The sequence below is a fragment of the Mustela nivalis genome (assembly GCF_964662115.1).
Source record: "Mustela nivalis genome assembly, chromosome: 14".
In the NCBI taxonomy this organism is placed as follows: domain Eukaryota; kingdom Metazoa; phylum Chordata; class Mammalia; order Carnivora; family Mustelidae; genus Mustela; species Mustela nivalis.
In genome coordinates, this window is record NC_139033.1 from 11073109 (window position 1) to 11098369 (window position 25261).

Below are 25261 nucleotides of genomic sequence, written 5' to 3' on the forward strand. Positions count from 1 at the left end.
TGTTGTTACTTTCATCTTTATAGTTGAGGAAACAAGCATGGATAAGTCACTTGACCAAAGCCACACAGCTAATAAGTGTCTGAGTTAAATTTCAGAACCACGCAGCCTGACTCCATAGCCTAGGCAGCTGACTATATTCTTTTTCCTTTCTTTTTTTCAGCAGAGAATTTTTATTGAAAGTAATCCCTTCTCTGTATCTCTTAAAAGCTCTGGAATTTCTGTTGGCCTCGGCTTTATGCTATAGTGTTCTAATGTGATAACTTTACACAGTTGTACTGTGATGCTTAGGAAACTTAGTCTTTGGGTAAGGAATTTATAATTCATCAGGACACAGGAAGGCAGGAGGGGGTTCAGTTTTGTAGTTCTTGGGGACAAAAAAAGAGAGAGAACTTCTCAGTAGAGTGTGCAGGCTCACTTTCACTCGCGTGCTGAAGACAGCCCAGCAGACCTCTCTTTTGAGAAGTAAAAACATGATCTTAACACTGTAGTCGATCACTGTGACAGTAAAGGAACACGGATCATAATGGATTTTTCTTTTTCTGAGTTTATCCTGTGAAGAGGACAATTAGAACAAAAGACTCCGGGGGATAAAAAAAAACACAACCAAAAACAAAACCAAAAGCAGGGTTTCTTAAAATGTTGGGCTCTGTACAATGCAAGCATTTTTAAATAAAAGAGCTGTTTCTTCTGTGTTTTTTGCAGTTAGCTTCAGGCTTTTGTTTTGTGCATTTCAGTGGTGGGTTGAAGTAGGAACCATGCGTATTTTGTTCTCTCCTCTGGTCCTAGCACATAGCACAGTGCCTGGCAGATGCTGGGTGCCCAGTAAATACTCAGACAAGCTACATTTCCAATACAAGATTTTAAACAAAGAGATCCATGTGTTCAAAAAATACATTTCTTTGTCATGGATAAACAACTCCCCTAAGAAAAGAGCCATTTATCTGGTAGTGAGTAGATTTTGACATCTGCTCAGTATCACAGACTTTGTCCCTTCCTCCAAGGAAGTGTGCTTGCTTAGCAAGCATTTACAGAGCCGGAGGTCTGGGGAGGGGTCTGCCTCTCCTCACTGGCACAGGTGTAGCCAGCTCCCGGTGGCCTTATTTCTGGGTAGTCACTTCCCTTGGTATGCAAACCTACTTGCTCACCGTACTGCTTACTCATCCAAAGCATTTCAAGAAAAAGACGTTGCTCTTGGAGAATGGGGGAAGCCAATTTAGGTTGCCTCATCTTAATATTAAAGACATTTATTAACTGCACTCCTCACATTTTGGAGCTAAAATGCACTGTAGCCAAGACCGGTTGTTTCCTGAAAGGGAGGCTCCCCGCCCCACCCTCCAAAACGAAACAAAACTGTGTCCAGAATTGATTATCTTTCCTCAGCTGCTTAGCTCATCTGGTCATATTAAAAAAATATAAATAAATCAAGAATCCACACTTGAATTACATCATTGAAGTAAAATTAAAAGCTACAGAAAAGCTCACAAACTTTTGCCATAAGGTTTATAATCCCCTGAGGGTAGACAGGCAAGACTTTTTGCATGGTGCAGAGGTGAAACTCTTCCTAGAGGTTGACAGTGTGGCATTTCCTTTGGCAGAACACCCTTCTTCCCCCCAGGCAGCTTGTCTGCGTCGGTAGGGCCAAAGCACACGACTTGTTATGTTTGGGTTAATGTCCATGTGGGATTGAAATCTAGACAAACCTTGGCCTCCCACCTGCCTCTCAGAATTGCTGAGTTTAAAAACTGGCATCATGTCTTTGTTCCTTTCTACTAAGGCTATTCTAGAAGTTTGGGTTTACTTGTGCTCATATTCACAGATGCACAGGTGCCTTTAGAGCTTTATCTGCAGGGGCCTGTTTCCCCTGACTATTTTCCACTCCAAGTATTTTAAAGGCTGGTTCATCTTGGGCCTCTTGATCTTGGCCAAGGGTTTTGCTTTTGATATCATGTACTAGGTTGTTTAAAACCTCCTTATTTGTGATGTATTATTATTATTATTTGGTTTATTGAAGAAAAGGAGTTGGCTTTTCACTCCATACCAGTCCCTCTGGTCCTTTATTCTCTCTAACATAGATCCTGATGTTTTTTAAAAAGAAATCTTTCCTAACAGTCGTCCATTATGATTGAGTTCTAAGCTTTGCAAAAACAACTGTTTGTTTTCAGCTGCTGAGAAAGTGCTGATTCAAGGAAAAAATACTGATATCAAGGGAAATGATGGCCATTGCTGGTTGAGTATTAAAGTCGAATTGGCTGTCAGCTTATTGCACTTCAGCAGCTTCTGCTGGTTTAAGCAAGACTGCGGTAGATCGGGAAACATTGTAGAAACGCAGGATATTGACTCGCAGAGTTTGACTCACCTAATGAGCCTGCTTCCTTAGATGGTGCTTTTGGTGGTTGCTTTCTCTCCACTAAGTATAAATTTTAAACGCTGTTGAAGAGAATAATTGAAGCTACGCATCTTGAATCAAAAGCACATTTGCAGGATGTTTATTTTAACTTTTTCCTTTTCTCCATTGGTATACCTAGGCTGATGCAGATAGTTTTTATATGGCGTGCAATGGCCGCCAGTTCAACTCAATAGAAGATGATGTTTGCCAGCTGGTGTATGTGGAAAGGGCTGAAGTACTGAAATCTGAAGATGTAAGTGTACATCTTTCTTGTGTTTTTGTGTGTGTGTATAGCACACACACATATGTGAATGTCATAGGTTGAATGTTAGGGTACCTGTGGAAGTGTTTAGAGTATGCCAGTCCATAGAGACAGAGGCAGGTGAGTGGTTGCCAGGGCCGAGGGAAGAGAGAGATGAGGAGTGACTGCACTGAGTACGGTATCTTTTGGGGATGAGAAGGATATTCTAGGATTAGTGGTGAGGGTTGCACACCCTTGTGACTATACTAAAACCTGCTGAATCGAACACTTAAACATGGCAGATTTTATATTAAATGAATTTTATCTCAGTTTTTTTAAAGTATCCCAAAATGTTAAAATCATCTGTGTTATCAAAATTGACTGTTCATCTATTCAGATGGCCTGGATCCTAAAAGAAGCATTTTTACTTTAACTATCAACCCTTGGTCCCGGTGCTAATTTTTAATTCTGTTTGGATAACAATCTATAGTTGTTTTGGTTGGCCACCCTCCGTGGAACCTTTTCCTACAAAATGTGTTCACTTAAATCATTTTATAAAGTAAGTAGTAGGTTCAGCTCTATTATATTTTTAAGATTTTCTTTCTTTTAAGGTAGACCTGAAAGGTGTTTTTACTTTGAAATCGGCTTGATGGAAATAAGTTTTGGTTTGATTGTTCTATCATTAGATTAGGTAAAATAAAAATTGACAGATGATATAATCAGCCTTCGTTTGTGCCAGTTTTAGAGATTTTTTTCCCTCTAAATGAATGTGGCTTCTTGAGAGAGTTCCTGTGAAAAGCTGCTCTTCAGGGACCATAGAGAAATGTGATTTTTTTCAGCATGTCCTTCTGTGCATACCTCCCCATCTTTGGTTCAGTGATTCCTGCTCATTTTCACCTGGTGGGCTCATGTCAGTTACCTGTCTTGGGGGGGGAGCAGGGGTTGCCTACAGACCATTATGCCCCCTATTTCACACCCTACTATAGCTTCCTAACCTTTTTTCATAGCACTTATGACCACTGGTACTTGTAATTATAGCATTATGATTATGATCACTGGGAATTTTAAAAGTTTGATTTTTGTCTCTCTATAGCAGATTTTAAGCTCTTTGAGGACAGGCCTGACTTGGTTGGTTGGGACTGAGTGTGTCCGTTTTGCTCACCATTGTGCTACAGCTAGAACAGTGTTGGGCACACATAGCAAGGACTCAAGTGTGTATTAAATAAATGAACAAATCAGTGTTGTTGATACTATTATCACTTCATAGAAAGTGTTAAGTCTTAACTTACTCTGTGGAAAAATCATTGCTTTTATTCATGTGTGTTCTGTTCTAGTTACAGAGCCTTAGAAGTAGGGCCAAGGGTCTGGTAACACTTTAGATTCTCTTTCAAGATTTTGGTGGTAGTCTCCCCTCCAGAGTACCAGCTCCGTGAGGGCAGGGATCTTTGTTGGCTTATTGGCCACCCTGTCCCCAGTGCCTTGCACAGCGCCGGGAAGATAGGTGCTCAGTCAGTATTTGTTGTGATGAAAGTCTTACCAACGTAAGTTATTTGCACAGAGCAAAAGTGTTAGCAGCATCCTGCCAGGAGTCAAAAAGCAGCAGGAAAACTAGTGTTAAAACCATATATATTAGAACCACGGATGAAGAGTGAGGCTTACATGAGGTGTTTCCCTGTAGGGCGCCAGCCTCCCCGTGATGGACCTGACCGAGCTCCCCAAGTGCACGGTATGTCTGGAGCGCATGGACGAGTCCGTGAACGGCATCCTCACTACGTTATGTAACCACAGCTTCCACAGCCAGTGCCTGCAGCGCTGGGACGACACCACGTGAGTGTAGGAGCTAGTCCCCCACCTCTCAAAGCCCATTATTCCCCTTTCCCAGAATTAAAAATAGCCACCACCAAAAGGGAACCATTCCAAGTGCTTGACTTTGTTCACGTGAGCACCACAGCAGTGAAGAGGTTACCCGGAAGGGCCTTCCATTTTACTTCCCTTGCCTCCGTTCATATGGTAAGCAGTCACCTCCTCCTCAGTATGTTGATTCAGAATCTCTGTGGTATTGCCAAAAGCAGCATGAATTGTTTGCTTCCAAGAGCCTTTGAGGCTCTTCTACCTCAATGAAGTCTAGGTCTAAAATCTCCTTTATCACCTGATGTTGACTGTTTACTTTGGTTTTCTTACCATTCGGACTGTGGTCTAACATTTCAGATTTGTATGCTGGTGGCGGCACAGTGGCCAGTAGTAATAGCAGTCACTAAGTCTGAAGCACCCATACGCCACCCATACGTCCTGTTTCCCACTGTAGAAGGGGCCTTATTTGTAGGGTGGCATGGCGCAGGCAAAGAACTGAGGTGTAAACTGTACCTTGGTTTTTGTTCTTTTAAATCAAGAGTTGTTCCTTTTATAAACTGTGCTGTAGGGCTTAGCTAGAAAAGTAAATCAGCTGCTGGCCTGGGTCTCCCACTACAGAGAGGAAGACAGAATCAAATAATCAAGCACACAGTTGTGGCCATAACGGGTTACGAAGGAACAGCATGCAGCATTATGACTGGAGAACTAGGGCCCTGAGATAGCCAGGGCCGCCTGAGACGTGCAGTCTCCAGGAAGCTGAAGAGGTGTCAGCCCGGGAAACGGGGGCACCTGAGAGAAGGCAGTGTGAGGGCGCGGGTGTGCATGGGAAGGGGAAGATCACATGTCAAGGCCCAGAAATGAGAAAGGCAAACATCCATAGGAATCTCTTTTCTACCCTGACGTGACCAAAAGAATGGCAGCTTTCACAGAGCAGGGACCTTGTCCGGCTTGCTCACTGCTGTGCCCTCACCCTTGGCAGGAAACCTGGCACATAGTAGGAGCTCAAAAAATACTCTTGAGCAGATAAACAAACCCAGGGTTTTCTCTAGCCTGTTTAGCTTGACATGAATCTTGCCCTAATTCTAAAGCTCCCTCTGGGGTTTCTTGTGGGGGCTCTTCAAAGAATTGTCCAGGTTTAAATTCGCCTTGAATAAAGCCACACTAAGATGTGTGCATTCCACAAAGTGTTCATCTGTATTTTGTGTCCGTCTGCTATACCATTTAAGTTTTGGACACTTCTTTGTCCCCTGCCACTCCAGTTTTACTCTCAGTGCATGTTAACTGCCCCAGAAGCATGGCATTTTAAAGTTTAAAGTTTAGAAGTTTGCTCAGGAACCATATTGTCCAGCCTCCTCGTTTTAGAGAGGAAGTAACAGATCCAGAAATGAAAAAACAGCATGTTGAAAGCGTTTTGCAGAGAAGACCAGACCGGGACTAGAATTCAAGCCTCTGAATAGACAGACCTGGCAACTAGCCTCAAAAATACACAGTTCCTTCAGCAAATATGTTTTGAGCCTCAGCACATGCATTGTATACTGCTGGCCGCTGACGGGAGAGAATCAAACATAGATCGTCCTCGGGGAAGTTCAGTCAGCTAAGGGAGCTGATATAAGTGCGTACAATTCAAGGTAGAAATCAGAGGAAAATAGAGATGGCTTTCCCACTGGGGATATTCAAGAAGGGCTACATGGAGGAGGCAGCATTGGTATGCAGTCTTGAAGAGTAGTTTTTGAACACATGGCGATGTCAGAGAAGGACATTCTGGGAAGTTTTCCCCATATATCTCCTCAGGAAAATAAGATGACAACTCAAGTTATTTTTAAGGAGAAGGAAGCATTTAGTAAACTGTTAATGACCTTGTAATCAATGAGATGGTATGTTAACAGAATACGACATGTATAGTACAGATAAGGTGACTTTTGTAGTTTTTTCCCTTTTTTTCCTCAGGATCATACTTACACTTTAGAAAGATCATTCTGACATAATACAGGAAATAAGATTTCAAAATTCATGTTTTGTTTTTTATCCAACCACTACTGCAGCTGCCACACAGACCAAAGGAATGACACAGAGCTAGTCTGGACCTTGGACAAGACAGCTCACTGCTCGTTACAGCTGCCATTTCATTGTTTCTTCACATTTGTCTTCCAGCTTCTCTCTTTTTGAAGTTTTTATTTAAATTCCAGTTAACATACTGTGTTACCTTCGTTTCAGGTGTGCAGTGTAGTGACTCAGCACTTCCATACATCACCTGTGCTCATCACAAGCGCCCTCCTTCATCCTGTCACCTAGTCCACCCGTCTCCCCTCCCCCCTTCCCCTCTGTTGCCATCAGTGTGTTGATCTCTGTGGTTAGGAGTCTGTCTCTTGTTTATCTCCCTCTCTCTACCCTTTGCTTGTTGTTTTCTTAAATTTCACATATGAGTGAAATCATACGGTATTTGTCTTTCTCTGACCCATTTTGCTTAGCATTGTACTCACTAGCTCCATCCACATTGCTGCAAATGGCAAGAGTTCATTCTTTTTGATGACTGAGTAATATTCCATTGTATGTATATGTCCCATCTTTTTTTATCCATTTATCTGTTAATGGACACTGCTTCCATAATTTGGCTATTGTTGATAATGCTGCTGTTAGCATCATGTCTGGGTGCATATCAGGCTTCTCTTTTGATACTAAACGTAGAGACTAGGTCATTTAGCATTTAGCTTTCTCTTAGGAAATATAGATCAAGCTTTGTTATATGTGATAAGAACCTCATGTTCTTCCTGCTAATTGTCTTTACTTGGTTTTGTTTACTCAGTTGGGTAACAAATGAAAACTAGTTATATCTTAAGTATTCTTTCTTCTTAGAGCTAGTTCATAATTAGCTTCAATTATAACCTGCTTTCTATCATTTTTGCCCATCTGACAGAAATATTCATGACTGGTACTTAGTGTTACTTGTCTTGAGTATAATAGAAAGGCATTAATGGAATTTTTTTTAAGGTTTTATTTATTTTATTCGAGAGAGAGAGCATGAGAGGGAAGAAGGTCAGAGGGAGAAGCAGACTCCCCACGGAGCTGGGAGCCCGATGTGGGACTCCATCCAGGGATTCCAGGATCACTACCTGAGCCAAAGGCAGTGGCTTCACCACTGAGCCACCCAGGCACCCTATTAATGGATTTTTTAATGGCCATTCCCCCCAGCTTTACTGAAGTATAATTGATCACCAAAAAATTATATGTATTTAGGGGTGCCTGGCTGGTTCATTCTGTAGAGTGTGTGACTCTTGATCTTGGGGTCATGAGTTCGAGCCCCATGTTGGGGTTAGAAATTACTTAAAAATGAAATCTTAAAAACAACTGTATATTTAAAATGTACAACCTGGAGTGCCTGGGTGCCTCACTCAGTTAGGCATCTGCCTTCGGTTCAGGTCGTGATCCTGGGGTCCTGGAATCAAGCCCTGCATCGGGCTCCCTGCTCAGCGGGAAGTCTGTTTCTCCCCCTGCCTGCTGCTCCCCCTCCTTATTCTTTCAAATAAATAAATAAAACCTTTAAAAATAAATAAAATGTACAACCTGATGACTCAGTATACATACACTTTATGAAGTGTTCACAACCAAGCTAATAAACATATCTTACCTCACACCTTTACCATTTTCCTATTTTTCGTGTATATGTGTGTGTGGTAAGAATACGCAAAGTCTATCTTCTTAGCAAATTTCAAAAACAATATAATATTGTCAGCTGCAGTCACACTGAGGAACAATTGTTCTCCAGAATTGATTCAGTCTGGCATAATTGAAACCTTGTAACCTTTGACCAACACCTCCCAATTGCCGCCTCCCCCCAGACCCTGGTATCCCTCTACCTTTCTGCTCTCTGTTTCTGTGAGCTTGCCTTCAGTGCTATTTTAATTGACTTCTTGTAAATTGAAACTTGAGTACTTGGCACTACTGTCCTCTTCCACGTATTTATTGTATGCTAACATGCCATGTGTGTTCCAGTATTCACTTACTTTCAGTGAAATTTATTACAGATTTTAGTTTTAACTCTTGGGAGCAACCTAGAGAAGACAGAGTACCTTTTGAGTGATTTAGATCTTTGGGAAATAAGGTAGATGATTTGAAATAAAAATACCTTACAGATACCTGGACATAAAATTAACTTACCTAAAGTCCCTAATTCTAACGTGTACACATTTAATTCTTTGATCAAGCTTCAGATGGAAAAATGGAAGAAGGCATGAAGCAGATTAAGACTCATTCCTTTCATTCTTCTTTCATCAAGATTTTGTTTTGTTTTGTTTTTTCATTTCTTTGGAGAGTAACTTGCAAGCATTCTTGAGTGATACCATTAGTTATGATAAACATGTAGTATGTAAGAGACCAAAGATTTAAAATGCAGTTTTTGACTTTTGATTCTGTAACAGCCATCTCTTGTATTCCGTCTGTACCATTCTCGTTTGGTGTCCTGTCTAGGTGTCCCGTGTGCCGGTACTGCCAGACACCAGAGCCAGTGGAAGAGAATAAGTGTTTCGAGTGTGGTGTGCAGGAAGTAAGTATTGGCCGACTGCTGGGAAAGAAGTGAGCACGGCTTTCATGGTCTGGGGTTTGCTTCAATTCTTTTTCAGGCTGAGTCTTTTTTTTTTTTTTCTTTTTGTCTACAGTCAGGCAAGATGTGTAAATTAATTATGTTATATTCCTAAGCAAAATACTCTCTGCTTTTTATTCTTTGGTTTTTGAAGAGGACTAGACTTTTGCTGATAAACTGTGAATATTTGTCTTGCTGTTTACTTAGAATTCCTTAAAACCCAGAAGGAGAAAATGATTGGCCCGTAAAAGCATCCTTGCTTGCTTTTTGGGTTTTAAACATAGATTTAGGGGCGCCTGGGAGGTTCAGTCATTAGGTATCTGGCTTCTGCTCAGGTCATGATCCCATGATCCCATGGGTCTGGGATCGGGTCCCACATCAGGCTGCCCACTCTGCGAGAGGCCTGCTTTTCTCTTTCCCACTCCCCCTGCTTGTGTTGCCTCTCTCGTGTCTGTCTCTTTGTGTCAAGTAAATAAAAATTTTAAAATAAATAAAAATGTTTATTCAAAACTCCTGTAGAAACAGCTCAGCTTCATTCTCTGTCAGGCCCCTTCCCACTCTGAGTGAGCCAAGTCATGTGTTTTTGTATAACTAACGAAGGTCTTACCTTCTCTGACAGAACCTGTGGATTTGTTTAATATGTGGCCACATAGGATGTGGACGGTACGTGAGTCGACATGCTTATAAGCACTTTGAGGAAACGCAGCACACGTATGCCATGCAGCTCACCAACCATCGAGTCTGGGACTATGCCGGAGGTGAACATGGTCTCATTTCCTAATTCGGAATCATTCTGCATGACCATCTCTCCCTCAGAACCTCTCCGCTTTCTCTTCCAGCTTGAAATCTTCCTGACAGCTGTGGCAAACTCAAATTCTCATGGTGCCCCATAGGGCACTATTTCCTATGAATGGCCTGAATTGCACATTATAAAAAGAGTTAACACTGCCACACTTGCCCTCTCACTCTTGCTTAAATTCAAATGATTTAGCCCACTTGTACAGAAGTATCACAATGCATTTAATTTAGAACACATAAAAACAAAAATTTGTCAAAGTTCAGAGTGTATGCAGACTGTTTTCATTGTGAAGAAAGAAGCCAAACCAGCCTTGATTGATGCATTCATTCTTTTCTTTAGATAACTATGTCCATCGACTGGTTGCAAGTAAAACAGATGGAAAAATCGTACAGTATGAATGTGAGGGTGATACCTGCCAGGAAGAGAAAATAGATGCCTTACAGTTAGAGGTAAGATACTTTATTAGTAATTACTAAGTATCTTTTTACTTCTTTTTACTGTCTTTCTGAAATGCAGATGTGGTGTTGCCACTCCCTGGCCCACATTTCTTGACGTAATACCCCGGAGCCTTCCATAAGGCTCCATCTGCTCCATCTGTCCATACCTTGCACCCTTGCCTCATTGATGTGACTGCTTCATCTTGAAGAGTTCCTGAATGTCTACAGCTCACACATGCGGCCAGTAGTTCTCTGGAATCAGCTCTGTCTTTACCTTCTCCTGTCTGTCGAAAGCCCTTCCAAATCTCCCCTTTTCTCAGAAGCCCTGCCAGACCCTACTGTCATAAGCCATCTATCTTTTCTCTGCTGTTACACTGCACTGTTCATCCACCCATGCAGTCAGATGGCAAACGTTTCTTGACGTCCAGCATGTGCCAGGCACTGGGACTACAGAAATAAGGGTAGAACTCTCACTTTGAACAAGTTGATAGTCTTGTCAGGGAGACCTGGTGGTTAAGTGCTGTTAATGTTAGGCACCGTACTAAGGGAACTGAGAGGACTGCTTAACCCAAGGCCGGGTGGGACAGGGACAGCTTCCTAGAGGGGGTGAGCAGTTTTCACTTACACTTTGATTTAAAAACGTGTGGTTCTTTAAGTTAGCCTGAACAGAAACGTATTTGTTAACATGCATTTCTCTGCTTACTTGTCCAGACTGGATGGTAAGCCCCAGGACAGGGTGTAATTGACATCTCTATATTCCCTGGTTTGTTGAGTAAAGTGTAACCAAGATGTAATAGACATTCTGATGGTTACACCTACTCTTCCTTTGGTGATTAAATGTTGAGTTTTAATTGAATTGAAGAAACTTAGTGATTAATGTTTTGGTGTCTATTCTCTATGTTTCTAGTATTCGTATTTACTAACAAGCCAGCTGGAATCTCAGCGAATCTACTGGGAAAACAAGATAGTTCGGATAGAGAAGGACACAGCAGAGGAAGTAAGTTTCTGGTTTGGTGCTGCTGACGTGCCACATGGCAGGGCTATCTGATGTTGGGGTGGGAGAAGGCAGGGTACAAGAAAAGAGGAATGCTGGAATCTTCCTTACTCTGATACAGAGATAGAGAATTGTTTGGCTTCTAAAAAGAAACCTTTGTTATACTTTAGTTATATCTCAGTAAAGCTGGGGCACGGGGGAGGGGAGGATGCAGTGTGCCGAGAGAAGAAAGAAAGATTTGGAATCAGTTGTCTCACCCCAGTAATCTAACTTTAGATCAGAATTCCAAGAGAAGTGGTTGAAATGAATCATCATTATATTACAGACTTAGCCCCTAAAGGCAGTTTTAGGCAACAAGAAATTCTAGACCACAATAAGAAAGAAATTAGTCAAAAAGAGGAAAAGGAAGAGACGAAAATATGCTGTTGTAAATGCAGCCAGCTGAACATTATTTAAGAAGGGGAGGGAAGCCAACATGTATTCTTACCTAGGATCAGTAAATCAAGACGAATAGATTAGAATTGTATGCTGAGCTCGATATTACATTAAATATGAGGTGAGGAAGAAACGAAATACCTGTTATATATCCTAAAAAAGGAAAACTTGGGCTTAAAGACCTGAGTATTTTGGTATTTTTGAGTGGGGAAAGATTTGTTTAATTTCTGTCAGGTTTTCTAGTGCCTAGTGCAATTCCATTAAAAAAAAAAAAAACAGAAGTATGTACACGAGGGCTTGTAATTTGAGTCTGCCAGTTGGTTTGTCAGCTTGGGAACAGCTGCTTTGAGGAGCTGCGTGTGGGCTTCTGTGGCAGTACGATGGTGCCGAGCTCTTCGAAATCGCAGAGAAGAAAGGAAGACAGAGGTGCTAGAGCTTCTGTGGTTCCCATGGTTCCTTGTTTATCTAGGGCAGAGGTTTTTAGATGTTAACAAAATCCTTTAAAGAAATTGCCAGTCCACTGCTCCAGCAGGTGAAAGAGAAAAGTGGTATGATTTTGGTGGGAACCCAGACGGAGCGCACAGAGCTCCACTTGCTTTTTTCCCGTTGCCTCCAGCACGTACAAGGAACCCTGCCAGTTCCAAAGAAGGGAGTTTGAAAACTAGTGAGCTCTTCAGGGGACTCCAAGAACCTTCCTCAGGTTCTAAGAACAGTGTCCATACAGGCTTTTAAATTATTTTTAATGATGATTTTAGTAATTTTGTGTGTCCCTAGCACTAACTAGACCTTCATATAGGGACTGCAGAGCCAGGCTTGGGTCTCATCTGTGTGGTGGCTAGGATTACCCTGGAATTAGGCAGGCAGGGCCAGGCTTACACATAGGCCAAGTCCTTTGGCCCCAGTTTCTGGATATGCCTACAAATGAGGAGAAATCGGGCTTCTAAAATAAAAGCTTAACACCAGCTTTGACATGATCTTTAGTTATAAGTTCTTGATATAGTTCCTACAAGAACCTTCCAAGTGATGAAAGTGCCTTTCCAGAGGCACTCAGGGTCACTTAATGGACTAGTTCTGAATAGGCCTTGATTGGAGCACATATGAGAAAGACATGCTTCCAGCAGCACTCAGGAAGCAGAGCACGGTCACTGCCACTTGGTGTCAAGTTATGAAGTCCCAGGGACTAACATTGGCAACTCTGCACAGCCTGAGTAATGGGTTTGTGCACAGGGGATATACCTGAAGTGCTTCACGTAGACCCTTGAGAGCTAAGCCTAGGGTCCTCTCCACCTTTTCAGATTCCTTAGGATTAACTGCATTCCCTAACAAATGCCCATGAAAAGCAGGTCAAGGGGCAGGAAAGCTAAACGCTGAAACTTTTGGGGTTTTTTTGTGTAGAGCTAAGATGGAGGCAAGGGCAGCCCTCCATAAAAGCTGGAAGGGCTTGAAAAGGATGTTTTGTTTTCTAGTAACAAATGTCGCTTATCCATAAGTTAATGGATGCTGCAGGCTTTTTGTTCTGCCAGGTCCTCCTTTTGACCAGTCCTCTGTCCACTGGCACCTCCAGCAGGAGAGTGTGTGCAGAGAGATCCAGTAGCAGACCGTGGGTTTCACTGGTGGAGATTCTTGTTCATGGGCCTCATTGGGGGCTTGTTACAGTGCTGTTCTGCCCCTACCACCAGCATCCTTCAGGGAGTACGATTACTATAGCATGTGAGAGTCTGTTCTAGAAGCTCATGTCCACTCGAAGGTTCTTGTTTTAGTGGGGCCATGTAGGAAGAACACAGAGCAGGCAGACAGGACAGTGAATTCCCCTGAAGATCTGTCTTTTCTCATTGGACCTGGAGCTCCATGTAAATCAGTATTTTTCCAGCTGTGGATCATGAAATGAGTTTGATAGCTGGCATTTTTATTAAACAGGTAAGGTGGATATAAAATATTAGAGCACATTATCATATTTAATACTGTTTTGTGAAGCTCTTGGCGTCAGTTGTGTGTATACTGAGTATTTCTTACTGCGGGCTCATGGTCAGAAAGGTTTTAAAAAGCACTGATTTAAACCATTGTAACTTTTTTGTCTGTAACAATTTTAGAGAGCTTTTGGGGGCTACTTGGGTTTCATCTTGATTCAAGTGCATTTGGCCTAAGTATCTCCAGTTAACAAAACACAGTTTGGTTCCTTTTGATAGTCATATTTGTCCTCTTCAATTTCCCTAACTAACAGGAGTCAGTTTAGAAGATGTATAAAGATTCTAATGGTCTTTTATTTTAAAACAATTTTGGGGAGGAAATTAATACCAAATTAGAATTAGAGCAATTAAAAAAATTTTTTTTAAAGATTTTACTTATTGGGGCACCTGGATGGCTTAGTGGGTTAAAGCCTCTGCCTTTGGCTCAGGTCATGATCCCAGGGTCCTGGGATCAAGCCCCACATCGGGCTCTCTGCTCAGCAGGGAGCCTGCTTCCTCCTCTCTCTCTCTCTGGCTGCCTCTCTACATACTTGTGATCTCTGCCTGTCAAATAAATAAATAAATCTTTTTAAAAAAATGATTTTACTTATTTATTTGACAGTGAGAGAGAGAGAGAATGCGTGAGCACAAATGGGGGGAGGGGCAGAGGGAGAGGCATGCTCCACGCTGAGCAGGGAGCCCAGCATGGGGCTTGATCCCAGGAGTGTGGTATTATGACCTGAGCTCAAGGCAGACGCCCAACTGACTGAGCCACCCAGGCACCCCAAATTAGAGCAATTTTTTTTTTTAAGATTTTATTTATTTATTGACAGAGAGAGAGAGAGATCACAAGCAGGCAGAGAGACAGGCAGAGAGAGAGGGGAAGCAGGCCCACCACTGAGCAGAGAGCCCGATGCGGGACTCAATCCCAGAACCCTGAGACTATGACCCGAGCCGAAGGCAGAGGCCCAACCCACTGAGCCACCCAGGTGCCTCAATTAGAGCAATTTTTAAGCTATTTTTGTTTTCATGACATAGAGGAATCTTGCTTTAATTGTTCTTCCAACTTAACAGAAGTTGGCTATAAAGTTAATTTCTACAGTTATTTTCTTATTTAAAAAAAAACAGTGCTGTTAGAAATCTGTTAGACCATGTGGCAAGTTTTTAAAAGTAAGTATTAAAAGCAGTGACCCTTTTCCTAACCTGATGGACAATTGCTGAGAGTTTGCCTCTGCCCAAGGGTCGTTTTTCCTTTGCTGTATGGCTGTGGCCTCCAGTGTAGTACAGAGAGGTCTAGAGCTTGGCTCTAGATTCAGACTTGGTGCCGAGTCCTGGACCCACCATGCTCTGGTTGGGTGACCTTAGGCAGATTGCCTCACCCTTCTATAAGCCTGTTTCTGTAAAGCTTCTTGAAAGATATAAAGGGATATTGCTTACAAAACACTTGGCTGGTATGTGGGCCATAGGATTTAAATTCTCAGTCCCTTTCAGTTCCTGTTATTACTGCCTCATGATCCACACAGCCTTGCTACTTCTCCTTCCCATCTAATCTTCTCTCTGTGTCTGTCCGTATATCAGTAGAGCTGAAGCACTTCTCAGTTGTGTAGATCGTCACACCCAAGTGAATCCAGCATCTGCTTAGCTAGACTTCAAAAGTCTCTTGGTTTCCAACACAGAATACACCAGAATTTTTAAATTCTCTTCAGTTTCTTTCTTTCTTTCTTTCTTTTTTTAAGATTTTATTTATTTAGTTGACAGAGAGAAAGATCACAAGTAGGCAGAGAGTCAGGCAGAGAAAGGGGGGAGGCAGGCTCCCTGATGAGCAGAGAGCCCGATGCGGGGCTTGATCCCAGCACTCTGGGATCATGACCTGAGCCAAAGGTAGAGGCTTAACCCACTGAGCCACCCAGGCACCCTCTTTCAGTTTCTAAGACAATGTAGCATGAATTCATTCTCTCTATATTGCATTTGCAAATTAACTCAAAACAAGAACCACTTATGTTCCATGTCACTTTATGTACCTGAGAAAATTAGTAAGGAGTTTGGGAAAGGGGGAGCCTGAACAGTTAAAATCAGTTATCCCCATTTTCTTGGATTAGATTAGTTTGTTAGATTATTTGAATAGTAATTTTTGGAATGTGATCTCAGGAGGAAAAAAAAATGACGAGTTAAGAGGAGGATGCTCTGGGGGCGCCAGGGTGGCTCAGTTGGTTAAGCGACTGCCTTCAGCTCAGGTCATGATCCCGGAATCCCGGGATCGAGTCCCACATCAGGCTCCCAGCTCCATGGGGAGTCTCTCCTTCTCCCTCCTCATGCTCTCTCACTCTGTCTCTCTCTCAAATAAATAAATAAAATTTAAAAAAAAAAATAGAAGAGAATGCTGTGGTCTGGCCTCCGACAGACCATCTCCTGCTTGACTGCCCAAGTCTACTTTTGAGTCTTCCGCTTGGCATTCCGCTGCTCCTGATTATCCTGGTATAGATAAACAGTAAGGGGGAAAAAGGATTTCTCAAAATGCTTATTTCAATTACAGGAATTCTTTCAAATGATTGTCTCACCTTTTTTTAGTCCGGTTTGTCAAAGTTATAGACAGGTAATTGAAGAAACAGTGGTGAAGTTAGCCCCAGAGACCAGGAGCTATGCCTCTGTGAAGTGAAACTGACCTTTGTTTGCTCTTCCAGATTAACAACATGAAGACCAAATTTAAAGAAACAATTGAGAAATGTGATAATCTGGAGCATAGACTAAATGATCTCCTAAAAGAAAAGCAGTCTGTGGAAAGAAAGTAGGTGTAATTGGCCTCTTTTAATTAGCTTTTTCATTGTAACAGGCTCATAAACAGGTAATCTCCTTCACTAACACTTTCCAAGTGTGTCTGTCAACTAGGTTTTCAGGGGTCTCCCTATATATGAAGCAAACTTACTGTGACTTTGCATTTATTAAAGACGACAGCGTTTCACACCAGGTGGATGCCATGTGGAATGCAGCGCTCTCCTCTGATGTCTGTGCTTCTTGTATGTGCAGGTATCTTTCATTTTTGCCACGAGAAAGCAACAGCCTTGTACTCAGAGCTTCAGCTTCTCTGAGCCATATGGCTGAGAACTGGCACTTAAGAGAGCGACTGTCTAAGCCAGAGGTGGTGTGTACTCTGGGATTAGACAGGAATTAAAAGCCAAATTTGTAGACTATGGTGTGAAAAGCTCAAGAACAGGGTGGCAAGAACATACTCTACTATTACTGTATGGGAAGATCGTTGCTGCTGATTGAAATTACCTTTCTAGCTTAAGTATACTCACAAATATAATGGTTTTTTTTTTTTACCTCCAGACAAATGGATAAAGGTAAGTTTATCCTAGCTTTAAAAGTTGTTTTTTATTTTGTTTTTGTTTTAAATAAACCTTTACTCTGGAAGAAATTCAGCTTTACAGAGGCTGCCAAGATTGTGCAAAAAGTTCCCATTTCCCCTTTACCTGTTTTCCCGCTATTCAAAAGTAGGGATTATTGTAATAGTTTTTTGTTTTTGTTTTTGTTTTTTTGTATTGTGGCAAAATCTACATAACATGAAATTTGTCAGTGACATTGAATGGCATTCACGACATCCTGCTCCTATTGCCATTATCGGTTTCAAAATTTTTTCATCAGCCACAATACTCTTCACCAAAGTTGTCTTGTTTTGTTTCTTTTAAACATTTTCTTTGTAAGCAGTCTCTGCACCCAACATGGGGGCTCAAACTTAACAACCCTGAGGTCAAGAGTTATGTGCTCTTGAGCCAGCAGCCGCTCAAAGGCTTTTTGTGTGTGTGTGTGTTTTAAACTTCTGTAAAAACACTACGGCATTAAGAGAAATTAAAATACTGTCCTAAACTTTCAGCTCCCTAACAAACTACATGAAAGAATTAAAACTGGAAGGTTTTTTTCCAACCTATAGATCATGCTGTGTATCTAAAGGTTACCATTATTAATTAGTGGTACCAGTAACTATTGCCTCTTCCAAATCTTCTGCTGTATCTGTATAAACATCTCACATACACTATCTTTTCTCTTAAAAAAATAATATTAAGTATTCTGTTTGGTAAAATACTTCATTTTAGATATTTTTTTTTTCATATTGGCACATCTAGAGCTATCTTGATCTTCATAAAGGCGGCACAGTATTCCATTGTCTGGAGGTCCCATAATAATTGATGGACAACTTACGTTGTCTCAAGTCATAGACTACTGTAAACTCTGTTGCAGTGAGCATTTTTCTCCGTTTCTTTCAGTGTGGTCTGAAATAGTGCTGTGGGATATATTCTGTAGGATAAATTCCTGGAATAGGTGTGGCAGAGGGCACAGTGAAATTTTTATTTTTATGGGTATTGCCAAGGTGACTTCCAAAGAGTTTGTAGCAGTTCCTGCTCCAGTGCCAATGTGTGCAAGTCCCTTTTTCCCCACATCTGAGCTCTCTGGTATTCTGATACATAAAAATGGTATCCCAGGTGGTATTTTAATTTGTAATTTTTTACTTATGAGTAAGATTGAGCATCGAGAATAGGGCGCTCCTATCCTTGAAAACTCTCCTCCAGCAAGTGCAGTGAGATCAGAGCACTTGACTCTCGGAGAATGTTACTTTTCCTCATAACTTCTTTATCGTAGCTGTTATCTCTGAGACACCTATTTAACCACAGACTGCAAAACAGAGAAGCGGTATGAGTTTTATCATGAATCACAGAATTGTTTCTGCAATTGAAAAATATCCGATGCTTAGAAAAATTGTCCCGAAGCCACGCTGTTAACTTGAGCAAAATCCTTGCTTTGTAAAGCTGTTGCAGTGGCAGCAAACCAGTCCCCTTCCACCGCAGGAGGGAGGAGTCCAGTCCCTCAATGGATTCTGAGATCACAGCGCCTCTGTTCAATCCCAGAGCAGAAGGGGGACCGTGTCAGCAAATGAAAACCATGCTTTTGTCTTCCTTTGTCTTGCAAAAGGTGCACCCAACTAAACACGAAAGTGGCCAAACTTACCACAGAGCTCAAAGAGGAGCAGGAAATGAACAAGTGTTTGCGAGCCAACCAGGTCCTCCTGCAGAACAAACTCAAGGAGGAGGAGAGGGTGTTGAAGGAGACCTGCGACCAGAAGGATCTGCAGATCACGGAGATCCAGGAGCAGCTGCGTGACGTCATGTTCTACCTGGAGGCACAGCAGAAGATCAACCACCTGCCTGCCGAGACCCGGCAGGAAATCCAGGAGGGACAGATCAACATCGCCATGGCCTCGGCCTCCAGCCCCCCGTCTTCGGGGGGCAGTGGGAAGCTGCCTTCCAGGAAAGGCCGCAGCAAGAGGGGCAAGTGACCTCTGGGAAACAGACGTCCCTGAGACTGTTTTCCCTGGCGCGGCGGGGGTGCGCTGGGGCTCCAGTGTGAGGGTGGACCTTGAGCAAGTACAAGTGAGGACGGAGCCGCCGTTGTTTGGGTCTTTTCTTTGCGGGCACATGCTGCAGGGACTGCAGCCTGGCGGCTGGCGGAGCTGGCGAGACGGGCTGGGGCTTCAGAGCTGGCTGCCGTTGCCCACCATGATCGTTCACTAGCCTCAGGCGCTCTCATGGCCATTTTGCCTTCCTACTTGATAGAAGCCCCAGCTCTGCTGCGCATTTTTCCATTGTATTTATTGAGTTGGTGTATTTGACATTCACTTCTGGGGTCTGGTTCAAGATGACGATTTTTTTTTTTTTTTCGGGGAACCTCAAAGGTCACATTACCTGAGGTCATAGCAGCTGCTTTAAAGAGAAGTTTGCACTGGCCACTGAGGATTTATGCAAATTCCCTAGCATTAGTCGCCTGTCACGGTCATCCCTCCCTGCATCTGGGCATTGAAGAATTGGTTAAAGGTCCCATGAGACGAGGCCGGGCCTGTAAACCGTTGGTCACTAGCCTGTCACCAGTGGCCACCTCTTGCTCCAGGGCTAGCCAGGAAAAACAAACATCCCCCGCAGGCCGAGCAGACCCAGGGTAGGAAAAATGGTGGCGCTTCTAGGTTTTTTGATGACTCCACACCACATTGTGAACTTCACGTAAGGAGGAGGCTGAAGGCTTGCTCTAAGACCCAACTCTGAGAGTGGATTTCCTAGCATCCAGCAAGAATCAGCAAGCAGATTAATCATCCGTGTGAAAATGCGGAGTGAGGCCTCTGACTAGCTGATTGTGTATTTTGCTGGGATCAGTGTTTTCTGAATGTTTACAGAAGATCGGGCTGCATGTTCAGGTTGCGGCTAGAGGGACCTTGGGCAGATTTTCAGTGATGCTTTCAAGATACAACCAAAGGCTGTTTCTAAATCCGAAGATTGGCATTTTAACAGAGCCCCTTTAAAGCAGTCATGCGGTACTTGTTGTGAGCCAACAGAGGGGCTGTGTACTTTCTCTAGAAACCTCAACCTCAAGTAATTAAGTATAATCAAGTAATTAATAATATACAACGACTGAGCGAAATTAAAGTAAGACCTGTGTTGGAATTGAAGCTTCCAAAAGAGGTAGCTAGATAGGTTAACAAGACATGCTGTTAAATGACGGGGTTTGTTTTCTGCTTCAGAGTTAGCCAGAGTTTTCAGATGATCATATTTTCATTGTTTTTTAGCCTATGGTTAGGCCTCATCCCCTTTGACCTAAATGTCCTACATGTTACTTGATAGCACACAAACTGTATTGTTAATCACCATCCATTTTTGTGGGATGTGCTATAGCATTTCCCAAAAAACCTCACCTGTAACTTTGCAAAATGAATGTACCTCAGACATTCTCAATTTTTACTTAGGGTAGACCCACTCTACAAGTCCCCCTTGGACTTACATATACAGAGATCTTAAAGCAAGAGCGGGAATGTAAAGCATAACCTAATTCTCTTTCCTATAGAGATTCTATTTTATTTAAAATCTATTTTTACACTAGTTAGAATCCTGCTTTTTTGGCCAAGTATTTGTCTTGCATGTCTGACCTTGCAGAAGCTGGGGTGGATTGTAGCATACTAATTAAGAGAATTAGAAGTAGTTGACAAAGCTTGCTCGCTCCTCGTTTTCCCATGATCACCTCCATCACGCAGCCTTACCACCAGCTAGAAAAACAGAGATCTTCAGGACAGGTGAGCTAAGTGGTCTGAAAGGCTGTGCCCAGAGGAATGAGCAAATAGGCAAATGTTTCCAAACTACTTGAAGGTTTAAAAAATTTTTTCCAGAATAAAGAATCTTATCAAGATACATTAAGAAAATGTCTTTGATAAAGGTCAAAGAGTCATGTTTGAATTTGACAAAATTACAATAAGATAGAAACTGTTCATGTTTTCTTCAGGATGGAAATGAACCACTTAATATATCCATTCTACTTTGAACAATGAAATTCGATTAAAATAATCAAACTTTGAAATGGTTCTGCCCTGTGTGAAATTTGTGTCTCTCTGATTGACATTTTCTTGGGAGCTTCTATCTACATAACCTAAGAAGGTATCAGTGACCTGGATTTAAAAGAAGCATTAAAAATCATCGCCTCAGCACTAGAGTGAGCAGCTAGATCATTCATCTCTCCACCCCTTTGCTCCAACTTCCCAAACTCATAAAAAGTAGAATAAGGAGAATTATCTGAATTTGGAGGCTCGGGATAGGCTGAGACCCAGCACCCAACTCTTTGGCAAACCGAAAGCAATCAATATACGCACTGGAGACTTTTCCAGGCCCTATCGCAAACTGAGGCCACTCTGTGTTTTGAAACTGCCCCAGGCGTGTCTGGTTAGGATACACTGGGTAAGGCAAAGCCCCAAAGCAACTCCCGGCTCCATGCTTGCCCAGGGAGCTTGTCCTCAGCAAGAGGGCTAGGAAACGAACCAGCCAGCCAGTAGTGTGGAGCGCTTGGCAAATCACAAATGAACAACCTTCTGTCATCACTTGGAAACCCCTCTCCTGGTACAGTCTGGATACACAAGTTACAAATACTACCCTTGAGATTTGGCTGCTGTGCGCTCTGCCACGTTGCTTGGGCTGGTGGCAGACAGGCTCACGTGATGAAGTCAATGCGCTTATCTATAAAAGGAAAGTAGCTCTCACATTTGAGGAAAGTGATTTCGTCTTCTCCAGGATAAAGCTGAATTAACTGCCGCAGTGAATTCTGCTGCGTTAATTTCTTTCTTGGCAGCAGAAGGGAGATTTTTCAGGAGTCTCTCATGACCCAGCTCCTGCTCCTTCGTGGTGCTGGGGGATGCCTACACTGCTCAAAGACCTGGCTGTCACCTTAAGTGAGTTTAGGAAGACACCAAGTGCTCTCTGACAGGCTTCTCTGCCTTTGGCCAGCCCTTTTCATTCTTGCCTGTGAAGGTTCTTGAAGTGGGAGTCCGAGAATATCTCCATAGTGTCTACACCAACAGATGTACCTTTTTTTTCTCTTTTTTAAAGATTTATTTGAGAGAGAGCATGCGTGTGGGGGTAGGTGAGGGATGGTGGGGGAGGGGGAGGGAGGAATCTTCAAGCTGATGGTGGGGGAGGGGGAGTGAAGGAATCTTCAAGCAGACTCCCGGCTGCTGAGCACAGAGCCTGACGGGCTGGATCCAAAGACCCTGAGATCAGGACCTGAGCCAAAACCAGGAGCCAGACACTCCACCTACTGAGCCACCCAGGCGCCCCCAGATCTAGCTTTTATTTTTTTTTTTTTAAAGCTTTTATTTATTAATTTGACAGAGAGAAATCACAAGTAGATGGAGAGGCAGCCAGAGAGAGAGAGAGATAGGGAAGCAGGCTCCCTGCTGAGCAGAGAGCCTGATGCGGGACTCGATCCCAGGACCCTGAGATCATGACCTGAGCCGAAGGCAGCGGCTTAACCCACTGAGCCACCCAGGCGCCCCCAGATCTAGCTTTTAAAAGTTAAAAAATTTTTAGGGGTACCTGGGTAGCTCAGTCATGAAGCGTCTGCCTTCAAGAGCTCAGGTCGTGATCCCAGGGTCCTGGGATCTAGCCCTATGTCGGGCTCACTGCTCAGCAGGAAGCCTGCTTCTCTCTCTCCCACTCCCCCTGCTTCTGTTCCCTCTCTTACTATGTGTCTCTCTCTGTCAAATAAATAAATGGAATCTTTTAAAAAAAAATTAAAAATTTTTAAATAGCAGGCAAGAGTGAAGCAGTACTAGGGAGAAAAGCCTTTCCCTTCAGGAACCTCCCCACCCTGTTTTGCCCCAAAGCCAAAGCCAAGTGTCTCATCCTGTGCAGCGTGAAGTTCATTTCCACCCTGCACTGCCCTCAGCCTGGAGCAAACAAACATTTTGGCATTGGTGCATTAGGAGACCTCAGGGAAGTTATATAAAACTTCTTTTATTTTTTACCCTCTTTTGAAGAGGGATATGGGGAGGGCTTGTGGCCTCTTTATCCTGATTAATGTAGTAATCGAGTCCTTTATGCCGCCTTTTCATCTTTTAAAGGTAATGGTAACCATTTACCACTTACTGGTAACCCTTTTTTCCCTGTCTCCATGGGATTCCTGCCCTCCCCAGAATGCTCAGACACTTAACAGTATTAGATTCTGGGGGCGCCTGGGTGGCTCAGTGGGTTAAGCCTCTGCCTTCAGCTCGGGTCATGGTCTCAGGGTCCTGGGATCGAGCCCCACATCTGCTCTCTGCTCAGTGGGGAGCCTGCTTCCTCCTCTCTCTTTCTGCTCTGCCTGCCTCTCTGCCTACTTGTGATCTCTCTCTATCAAATAAATAAAATATTAAAAAAAAACAATATTGGATTCTGTTAGACATTCATTTTGAAAGCTGCACTCCCAGAAGCCAAAACTATCTCAGCATTATTTTAGCTAGTATACTTTTCATGCACATGGAACAGTCTCTTACTGTCATTCTGAAAGCTTAGGCGAGTGTGAAGGGGCTCTGCATTTGGTTCTTAATCTGGATTTTGCATTCTTGATGTACTAAAGAAGGCCAGGGAGAGATGAACAATCTGTTGTTTTATACAAGATGATTGTGGTCTTTGGGCCCCAATGTTGAATTGCTTCGGGTCAGAAACTTCTCACTGGAATCATCTGGAAAATGTGGTTTGGGTACTTGGCACGGAGCTATGCTGGTGCAGATAACATTTGTTACTCTGAGGCTAATTACCAAGCGCACTAAGTGAACTAAAGCAGCTTTGCTTTTTTTCAGGCTGGGTTCTAAATCCCCTGACCCAAAACTCCTTTCAAACCCAGCCTCGTAATAAATGCAGAGAAGCTAGTATCCTTGTATAATATGGCTGATGGTGAAATTCTTCTTGAAAGATAAAAGCAGGGGCACCTGGGTGGCTCAGTGGGTTAAAGCCTCTGCTTTCGGCTCAGGTCATGATCCCAGGGTCCTGGGATCAAGCCCCACATCGGGCTCTCTGCTCAGCAGGGAGCCTGCTTCCTCCTCTCTCTCTGTCTGCCTCTCTGCCTACTTGTGATCTCTGTCTGTCAAATAAATAAATCAATCTTAAAAAAAAAAAAAAAAGAAAGATAAAAGCAGAGCTCTAGCACTGAGCATAAATGCTGAATGCAAGAAACACTACTGGCCTGGCCTCTGGAGATCTCTTTCGCTATCTTTCATCTGGAAGGAGCAGAAGGTCCCAGATCAAATCTGCCCTTATGCCCATTTCCTTACTGAGACCCCTCTAGCCGAGTCGATTAGTGATTGCAGATTCTCAGTCCCTTGGGTATGGCCCAACGGGCCAAGAGTCCAGATTTTTCCCTAGAGGGCTGGGCACAGTTGAGTGCCATTAAAAGAATGATGAGGGCGCCTGGGTGGCTCAGTGGGTTAAGCCGCTGCCTTCGGCTCAGGTCATGATCCCAGGGTCCTGGGATCGAGTCCCACATCGGGCTCTCTGCTCAGCGGGGAGCCTGCTTCCCTCTCTCTCTCTCTGCCTGCCTCTCTGCCTACTTGTGATCTCTCTCTGACAAATAAATAAATAAAATCTTTAAAAAAAAAAAAAAAAAAAGAATGATGAGTCTCCACCACTTGGAAAACCAGACAGTGTCACTTTATATCACTAACCTAACAGTTAGGCTCCAAAAGACCTCGGTGCTAGCTGAAAAGAAGGAACACGAACTAATTTCGGGGGGCAGCAGAACAAGATCACAGAGAAAGACCGAGAAGTGAAGGAGAGTCCATGGAAAATTTTAGGAGGGACAAGAGAGCCGCTCTCCTGGAAAGCCTCCAGCGGAGAGCAAACAAACCGTGACTTATCACACACAGCCAGAGGGTCCTCCAGCAGCATTTTCCAGGAATTATCTTTTGTGAAAGACTTAGCCTTAAGTTGTGGCCATGCCCCCTCACTCATTCTAGCTGACACATTTGTGCTCACACAGAAGCTATGAGCGCAAAAGCGTTTGCAGAAGAGACAGCAACAGAAGAGCCACGTCACAACGCGCCCCCCAATCCCAGCCCCACCTGTCCTTGGGGAAAAAAATTAAAATCCTCTTTTCAAAATGCATGCCTCAGGAAAACAGCTTCGTTGCATTTGTTTCCATGCTGCAGAAAATCAACACTCACTGGCTTCCATCCCAAACAGGGCCAAATGCAGACCGCGGAGGTTCAGCCACCAGGAACTCCGAGGCCGCCTCCATCCTCCCTCCCCCCAAGCACATTCGA

At 43.2% G+C, this 25261-nt stretch overlaps 2 protein-coding genes across 11 annotated transcripts in view; one reads left to right on the forward strand and one right to left on the reverse strand.

Moving 5' to 3' along the window:
- The window catches only part of BRAP (BRCA1 associated protein), a 100866-nt gene extending 79812 nt beyond the window's left edge, over nt 1-21054 (forward strand). For all 6 annotated transcript variants that reach the window (XM_082698437.1, XM_082698434.1, XM_082698438.1 and 3 more), the window contains exons 5-12: nt 2526-2639; nt 4306-4454; nt 8943-9018; nt 9674-9812; nt 10193-10302; nt 11198-11287; nt 16347-16450; nt 18631-21054. In XM_082698437.1, coding sequence (XP_082554563.1) covers nt 2526-2639; nt 4306-4454; nt 8943-9018; nt 9674-9812; nt 10193-10302; nt 11198-11287; nt 16347-16450; nt 18631-18994 — 1146 coding nt within the window. In that variant the 3' untranslated portion in view covers nt 18995-21054. The remainder of the gene's footprint in view (nt 1-2525; nt 2640-4305; nt 4455-8942; nt 9019-9673; nt 9813-10192; nt 10303-11197; nt 11288-16346; nt 16451-18630) is intronic.
- Nucleotides 1-25261, reverse strand: part of ACAD10 (acyl-CoA dehydrogenase family member 10) — a 95605-nt gene that overhangs the window by 43400 nt on the left and 26944 nt on the right. The gene's annotated exons all lie outside the window — the stretch shown is intronic.